General features: G+C 42.3%; 1 protein-coding gene across 1 annotated transcript; it reads right to left on the reverse strand.

Moving 5' to 3' along the window:
* Positions 1–4,164: 4,164 nt before the first annotated feature.
* marcksl1a (MARCKS-like 1a) lies at positions 4,165–8,153 on the reverse strand. The gene is made up of 2 exons (XM_080413686.1): positions 7,810–8,153; positions 4,165–5,563 (listed from the first exon to the last, which is right to left on the reverse strand). Exons 1-2 carry the CDS (start codon positions 7,891–7,893, stop codon positions 5,024–5,026), a joined length of 624 nt encoding a protein of 207 aa, XP_080269812.1. The 5' UTR covers positions 7,894–8,153; the 3' UTR covers positions 4,165–5,023.
* Between the last annotated feature and the right edge of the window lie 1,125 nt (positions 8,154–9,278).

Genomic DNA, 9,278 nt, shown 5'->3' on the forward strand with positions numbered 1-9,278 from the left:
TATCGAAAGAGTGGGCAAAACCAAACCTATATTAAATTGTTCATAGGGTCAATACGAGTAAATAAATATATGATAACCTTTCCACAGGAGCAGCTTTTTCATGGTTATCACACATTTTGTTATTTTCCCCATATGTACATGACAGGTGAAAAAATGACAAAATTTAAAAAAGAGTTATCATAATGAAACTTCCTGAGTTGATTACTTACATGAAGACAATGATTTATCGTATTACAAGTTTTCTGAAATTGTATATTTAAATATGCAAATTAGGCATAGGAAAATATGCCCAAATTTGCATAACTTTCCAGAATCAACATTGGACAAAGCCAGAGTCAACATACTTATTTCATTTTGTTAAGATGTTGGATTCAAAGGTTTTTAACGAGGGAATATTCAATATCTGCTCAATTTTGGGGCTCTGGCTCATGGACTAAATGCCTAATTTGCATATTTAAATATACAATTTCAGAAAACTTGTAATACGATAAATCATTGTCTTCATGTAAGTAATCAACTCAGGAAGTTTCATTATGATAACTCTTTTTTAAATTTTGTCATTTTTTCACCTGTCATGTAAGTATGGGGAAAATAACAAAATGTGTGATAACCATGAAAAAGCTGCTCCTGTGGAGAGGTTATCATATATTTATTTACTCGTATTGACCCTATGAACAATTTAATATAGGTTTGGTTTTGCCCACTCTTTCGATAATTTTTGCTCAATTTTGGGGCTCTGGCTCATGGACTAATAGGCTGATATACGCATGTACAGTGTTAGTCTGCCTTCAACAGTGGATAATATAGCCTATGTAGTCTCTGAATATGAGTGAGTATAAGTGAGTCTCACAACAGTTATGCTTAACCAACCCGATCGCCAGAGGAAACGTTCTCTTTGAACGTTTTTCAAATTCCGTGCATAGACAACTGGAAAACCCGAAAATCTGTGCATAGCCGCCTCGCATCTCCCCCATTGTGACTAAACCATTTCGGAGGCGCGCAGTCTCAAGGGAATTGTTGCCACGTAAGGGGCCACCGAGCGAGCTAAAGCGAGCGAGTTGCCGTCCCGAACGTTGCGACATTCCCTTGTGCCTACTCAGCGCCGTTTGAGTTATGTACCGATAGGCCATAGAGTTAAAAATAGCGATAGGCACAGAATCGTAAATTTTGTTGTGGGGACTGCTCTGCTTCCGGGTTTTTCCAGGTTGCGACTGGTTACGCCCACCGTGGGACTCGCCGTACACATGCACGGAATGACATGCACTGGATCCCTGCAATGTATACTAATTCTCTGGCGATCAGGCTGGCTTAACAGGCACCTGTCATGGTTCTGTGGTGTACATCCCAGTAGTCCATGTGTAAGTGTGCCAGAGTCAAGAGTCAGTATAATCCCAGATAACAGAACAGAACATATTGATGTCAGGCTTGGTTGTGAAGCCTCATGGCTACTGTACCAGCACACAATGAGTCTGTGGCTGAATGTGCTCCTCACCACTGCTGTAGCACATCATAGAGGGAATGGAGGGGTTCTCTCAGATAGTGTCCAGCTTCCTTCAATCTTATTCCCCTCTGCAACCACCTCCAGATTGTCCACTTCAAATCCGACTACAAAGTTAGACTCCCTCACCACATTCACAGCAGATTGCGATGCATTGTGAGCTTGTAGACCGGCTATTTTCGGCGAAGAGATTTGGCGTGGAGCGAAAAAAGAGCACAGCAAGTACAGTGCAACTCGGGTCCATTTTACTAGCTAGTAGGCAATTTACAATTTAGGCATTTAGCAGACGCTCTTAATCCAGAGATACTACAGTAAGCACGGTAAACACGAGGTAATACATCAAATGCATAGAAATAGTAAACTAGGATCATAGGTAAACCAAGAACCTATCATCAGTCTAAACAGTATAATATAAAAAAAAATCTACAATCTGTACATTGAAACTATACTCACTATAGGATGCCATATCTATTACTATTACTATTTTACAGTATAGAGGGTCTAAGTGGTCTATGCCCCTTGTGTTATGTTACCTTTGCTAACAAACCATGACAAAGGAGAGGACACTGGTTATTACAGACTGGTAGAACATCTGCAGCAGCCTGTTGCACACATTGAAGAACCCGAGCCTCCTCTGGAAGAACAGCTTGCCCTGCCCCTTCCAGTAGAGGGCCTCAGAGTTGTTGCTTCAGTCCAGTTTATTTTTCATGTGTATTCCCAGGAACTTGTGGTAGGTGTCCAGAGTACACCATCTCCATCTCCTCCCCTTGGATGCTGATAAGAGTTTGTGGCAAGGGCCTCCACCGGTAGTCCAGCTCCATAAGATAGTATGCTATGGGGGGAGTGATAATGGTAGTCCCAGGGTCAGTGAGGGTCATTAGGGTTGTTTGTGAGCTCCAATGCCATGGGGAAGGTGCTTGAGTTGCCCCAATGTTATATACACAGTCAAGGTATTTTAGATTTCAGAACAAATTATAGAAGCACTTCATTAGTGTATCACCTGAGCTGCGTGTAATTGCTCTCATTTTCAGCCATAGCAAGGTGTCTGTGAAACCACTTCTCTGAACGCAAATGTTCATTGAGAACAATTATTGATATTTGAAGTGTCATGTTAATAATTCTTATTACGTATTGAAGGTAGTGAACATATTATATAGCATTGATGGCAGAGGTTCAACTACGATTTAAGAGGAAAAATGTTTGATTTGATGTTTGATGCTTTGATTTTCATCCCCATTATGACACATGCATAGTAGATACTGATCTCCAAGTGTTTAAGGCAGGTGTTAAGGGTGACTTATACAACAGAAAATAGCCGAGCTACAAGCTCACAACACGTCACAATACGTGTTGAGCTTGCATATTGGCTATTTCAGTGCATGCAACCAAGTATGAATCACGCCTGTGGTCTGCTGTGCTCTTTGCCCCTCTCTTGTGCTCGTGTTTTGGTTTTGTTGTATAGCATCGTTTCATTCCCTTTGGTTTCTGTATTTTACATTTGTGACATGAATCCTGTGGTGACTGTGGTGCCAGATTTCCTGTTAACCTGGGTGATGCATGTTGTTGGTTCATCATGTTTGGCAGCTTGCACTTTATTCCTCAGAAAGGTTAATGGAAAAAGGGCATTTAAACTTACCTGGGCATTGTGGATGTACCAATGTGTAGCATTATTCCTGTATTTAGAAGGTTTAATCATAATCAAAAATAGTATGTTTTAGTGCTACCAAACGTCAAAACATCCAAAATGAGACATCTGCAGCACAAACAGGAGAAACACTGCTATACACTAGAGCACAAAACAAGCTTGTTTAGTTCTGCTTCCTGATTCCAGTGTAAATGTTCTTCTAACCCCAATCACAAGTTCAAGACAAGGGCATCCTAGAGGTGTGCATTGCTGAGGAGAAACACTCATTGGCTACCTTGACTTCCAAATTGCACCACGGTTGGATACATGTACAATGGTGTTGTGTTTTGAGTCTACAGAGTCACTGTTCACAGACAAGTTTCCACATCATTTTACGTCTCAAAGTAGCTCGTTGAAATCTAATGCAGTTAGCTAGCTCGCAGTGATGGAAGAAGTACTACATGTTTTACTTAAGTAAAAGTATCAATACTGCAATGTACTCTATTAAAGTGGATGTCCCGTATTCAAAAATGTACTTGTGTCGAGCATAAAAATAAAGTACCAAAAGTAAAAGTACTAATTTTGCAGAATGTCCAATTTCACGAGTAAAGAATTGCTGATCTACAAGCTCACAATGCATCGCAACACATTGTGCGCTTGTAGATCTGCCATTTTCAAATGGCCGATTATCTCTCTGAAGTGGGTTAGTGTGTTTTGTAATAATCAAAATCTACCAAGTCAGTAGTAACTAAAGTGATCATATAATAGTGGAGTAAAAGTACAATTATTTCCCTCTGAGATGTAGTGGGATAGAAGTAAAAGTATTAAACAGTGTAAATACTGAAGTAAAACAAATCCTCAATTTTACTTAAGTACAGTACTTGAGTACATGTACTTAGTTACTTAACACCACTGCTAGCTCGTGGAAATCATCACAAGTGGACTATTCCCAAGCAAACAGAACAGGTTTACAGACACCAGAGAACTGTCAACCTCACCCACTGGCATCCTGTTCAAAATCATGAGGCAAAACACAGTCAAGCGGGGATCAAACATTTATTTACCCTTATTAAAAGTTACAATAAAACCATTAACATCTTTAAACGATAGCAAAATAAAGAGAACCAAAAAAATATTGGCCAAAACATATTTACAGAGACAAATTGCAGATAAAAAGCTCACATTTTGTACACAATCCCAACCCCTGCATCATAAACTGTGAAATGTGAACACTGCAAGACTCAAAGCTTGAAATGTGGTTTTAGCCAGAAAATAAAAAATGCACAAAAAAAGAGACACCTCCTTTCCATCTCCCCTCCTAGGATTTCACTTTTCTATACAGAGCACAAAATACTTGAAATTTGGGGGTAAAACATAGGAATGTAGAATTCTAAAAATTAATAAGATCATTTGAAACGTTTATGTGTCCATATAACAGTCATTTCGAGTGAAGGAGATGGTCTGCCCTGCTCCATAACCGTTGTCGAGTTTTAGATCCCAAAACGATGAGAAAGAAAAGAAAATGTTATAGGGCTGCCACGCTGTAAAGAGGATGCGTCTCCATGAATTGGGAAAATAAGTCAGTATTCCTGATTCGCTCCACATCCAATCCATTACCTTCCCCACACGCCATTCCCCGTGTGTACCAGGAGGGGGCGACGCGTGCCAACACTTTTTCATCACAAGAAGGCCCGGTGAGATTCCGTCAGTCGAAGAACTAATAAAAGGCAGTGAACTGGTGGTTGAATCAGCAGACGTGATATATATCCTTCTTTTATTTGTCTTCTTTTGTAGTTTTGTTTATAACTTTAAGAACGTGGCACAGGTCTCTCATATATATATTTATATACTTTAATCTTGGAAAAACAAAAATCAGTTCAGGTGCCGTGTTGGGGACGTGGTCACTCTGCCTTGGCCTCGCCCTCGGAGGCCGCAGGTGTCGTGACCTCGGCCGGGGCCGCCGCGGCCTCCTCAGCGGGGGCCTCCTCTGTGGGCGGGGCCTCAGCCTCGGGCGCCTTGGCTTCCTCCTCGGGGGCCGGGGCTGCCGCCGCCGCGGCCGCCACCTCCTCCTCCTTGACCTCGGCGGCCGGCGTCTCCTCTTTGGTTTCCGTGGCCGCCGCGTGGCCGTTCTCCTCGGGCTTGTCCTCCGCCGTGGGAGAGGCGGCCTCCTCCTTGGCCTCCTCGCTGCCCTTCTTGCTCCTCTTCAAGTTGATGCCCTTGAACTTGAAGGAGTTCTTCAGGGAGAACTTCTTCTTCTTCTTGCCGTCCTTGGCCGCCTCGCCCTCCGCTTTGGTCGCCTCGCCCTCCGCAGCCGGCGCTGCCTCTATGGCGTCCGTCTCGCCCTCTTTGGCCGGCTCGGCCGTCCCGTTGCCGTCCGCGGCGGCAGCGTCCCCGTCGGGTTTGGCGGAGACGTCGCCGTTGGTCTTCACGTGTCCATTCTCCTGTTAACAAAAACCTCTGGTTAGAGCAGTCTGAAAATAATGAAGCAGTTTCAGTGGTAATGTTAGAAAACATAACTGCCTTGACTGGGAGGGGGGGGGGGTGTCTACTATACAGCAAGGGGGTGTCACATGATATCAGGAGGTCAATGTAAGCAGCAGATGCTTCACAGTCACATTTAAAGTCAAGAAATGAATGCTTGGAGCAGGTCCACTCAACAGCTGTTCTTTGCACGATCCCTTTCACAACCACATGGGGGCAGTGGTGGTGCATGGGTTTGGAACAAAGGAAACCCCGTGAAGCCTGCTTGCTGCTGATTTTAGCTAAAAAAAGCATTATTGTATACTTTGTCTATTGAAATTTAGCAGATGTACAAGCTTGTAGATCTGCTTATATATTTTTTTGTGAAAATTCGTACAAATCTTTGAATATATATATATATATATATATATATATATATATATATATATATATATATATATATATATTCTTTCGTTAATTTCTATCAACTGTTCCAACCGTGAAATGCATGAGAATGCAGAAAATTTATGAAAATGAGAATGAAAATATAGACAAAGCCAACAACTCCTCCTTTTAGCTGACAAGTTAATGTCCAACGTTAAGTTAAATCGGTCGTTTAATAGTCTTTTAGTTAAAACCATTACATCAGACAATGCATTAAATAACAGGAGTCTCTACATTTACAGACGCCAGTATATTGCTAAATAGCTACCAATTTGTTTGTACTTTTGTCTTTATGTTGGATCATATCGCTGGCATTTCTCTCAAAAACAAATTTAGTGCCCAAAGAAAGCGGTTGAAACCAATTCACTCGCCGAAAAGAACAGATCTACAAGCTTAACATCAGTTATTGTCGGCAAGCGACACCACGGTGCGACACCGTGTCTTTATTCTAAGGAGCGTCTTTTTATTCTAAGGAGAGCGCTTTGTCTGCTGTGTTGCCAAGTCCACTTATTATAAGCGACTTTGGGCTTTTTCTGTAAAGTTGCCTGTAAATATTGGTGGCTGCGTTTTTTTGGGCTAGTTTCTAAAGTGTAGTTGCTTATTTGGGCGTGTTTAAACCAGTGGTTCTTAACATTTTCATGTCAAGGGCCCCCAAATATATATGCCAGGGACCCCCCCCCCATACAAGTGTTGTTAAAATGTTTCAATTGTTCCAAGATTTATTTTTGAAAATAGCAGATCTACAAGCTCACGACGCGACGTGAGCATGTAGATCGTCTATTTTCAAATAGCCAATGTATTATGTTTAAAGGGCAAAGGGCTCGCTTCTTTTGGGCTCGTTTTCATTGACCTGGTTGCCTGTTTCTCTCATCACATCTGGCAACACTGATTTGCATCCTTTGAACAGTTTCCCTTCTTTTGCATCTTTTGTTCGACTCAAGCCAGATACACTAAATGTTAGAATATAAATCATTCAATTCAGTCTCCAAAAAGCATCAACACTACTCGCAGCGAACGTTTTTCTAATAGGGATCTGTCAAACCAATCAACCACTAGACTAGACCATTGGTTCTAAAAAGTGGGGTCCGGGGACCCCCAGGGGTCCTTGAGGGGGTTCCAGGGGGTCCCCAGCAAAACGTGTTAAAACATTGAAAACATTCATCCATATTTTACTTGTACATCTGCTATTTCTTAACGTTTTTGAAAAATCTTGTAAGTGTTATATTTAGTTTTTAGTTAGTTTTTGAATAATTTTGCATTTTGTAACACAAATCTTTTCTTCTGGGGAGGGGGCGGGGGGGTCCCTGGCACAAAACATTTTCAGATGGGGGTCCGCGGCAAAATGCATATCAATTTGGGGGTCCTTGGCACGAAAAGGTTTGAGAACCACAAACCACTAGACAAGACAGTAACAATGGGGTGGTGGGGGGGGGGGGGGGGGGTATATATGTGCATGTATGTGTGGGTAGAACATGCATGGCCACCAATTAATTAGCTTGTAGCCGGTATTATAGGAGCCCTTTGCCCGGTTATATTACTGGATTAAATAAAACAGCATGTCACAAGAAGTAGGTGGTTTAATTAATTAATTGGCGTTAGTATTTCCCGCAAAGCTTGATTTATCTATACAAAAAACACACACACACACACACACACACACACACACACACACACACACAATCAATCGGCGCCGTGCCAATGCAAACCACGCCAGAAGTGGGCGTTGGGTGCCATGTGGATGATCAGTCGTTAAATCAGCTATAGGGCCTGTTAAGTTCATTACCTGTCCGTTGGCTTTAGCAGCCAGGGGGTCCGCGGCAGCTTTCGCCTCGACAGCTACTCCACCCTTGGAAAACTGAGCTCCCATTTTTTCCTCTGAACCAAAAAAAAAACAAAAAAAATCTTTAAAATAAAAACCTCGAGATGGGTTTTAAGATTTAAAAAATCCAGCTGCAGGGGGATCTGAAGATCCTTTTTTTTTTCCAAAGAGAAGAAAAGAAAAAAAAAGGGAGAGAATCCGAATTGAACCCCTTTTTTTCCCCCGGCGTGTGGATGGAAAGCAGAGAAGGTCCCTTTGTGTTGTTGTGACGGTCTGATCCTCACAGCAGCTGAGCTCCAATTGAACAATGTCTGAAGCTACAACAAGTGTGTGTATTTCAACCGTTGCCTCAAAAACCCAGCGTAGTCTGACTCCACCTATGGGCGTGGCCAGAGTTGCCAGATTGTGCGAGAGAAATAAGCAACCAGGTCTACGAAAACAAAAGAAGCCACATGAGTGGCGTGCTAATTGAATTCCAATACTCACATTTCCTCCGTCATCTGTCCTCCACCTCTCACTCTATAACTCTACATTGGCTGTTTTCAAAGAAAAATCTTGAGGAAAAAAGTGAACATTTAGGAATATCTTCAAATCCCCAAAGATCTTGTATGGGGGTCTCTCTGGCACAACATATTTTCAGAAGGTTGGGTCTACAAAACAAATACAGATTAATTTGGGGGTCCTTGACTTGAAAATGTTTGAGACCACCACTCGCAACTAACCAATAATTTACAAGCAACTTTACAGAAAAACAAGCCCAGAGTCGCTTATAGTAAGCAGACATGGCAACGCTGGGCGTGACAGCGCTGCTCGTCCAATGGTATGCCATGGGTTGAACCCCCGCCCCCCCCCCCCCCCTCTCCCCCCCACCACCACCATGTCACTGGCTGCAACAAACACTTGACAGTCGCTCAACTCACTGGGACTGTTGTCCTCCAATCTCATTTGTTGATTATCTGCTTCTTAATGAACTAATTAACCACTTAAACCCCATATGGGTAACCGGAGTCCCTCAGGGCTAGTTATATACTAGTATATTTTCCGTTTTCTGTTATTGTGGGGGAAGCCTTGTTGTGAGCTTGTCGACCTGCTATTATCAGCGAAAGCTTTCCCCACAACACCGATGCTGGGGTTCAAGTGGTCAATTAACTAATTAAGCTCTTGATACAAACTTTAGTCGAAGTTATAGGCTACGTGGCCAACACCACAGACAGAGTCACAGAATGATGCAGGAGCCAAGATGACATCCTCGCCATATATATCAGACATCATCGTCTGAGGATGACAGTAAGCCACATGTCATGTCTGAAAGCATTAAGAGTAGCAATCTAATCTTTCAAAAACGTGTGAATCATTTGATTAAAAAAACACATATACATTTGATCAGTCCTTGGGGAAACGTTTATTTGAGGGAAAAGAAAGTCATGTTAATT

This window comes from Gymnoscopelus braueri (genome assembly GCF_963280865.1).
Source record: "Gymnoscopelus braueri genome assembly, chromosome: 19".
Lineage (NCBI taxonomy): Eukaryota > Metazoa > Chordata > Actinopteri > Myctophiformes > Myctophidae > Gymnoscopelus > Gymnoscopelus braueri.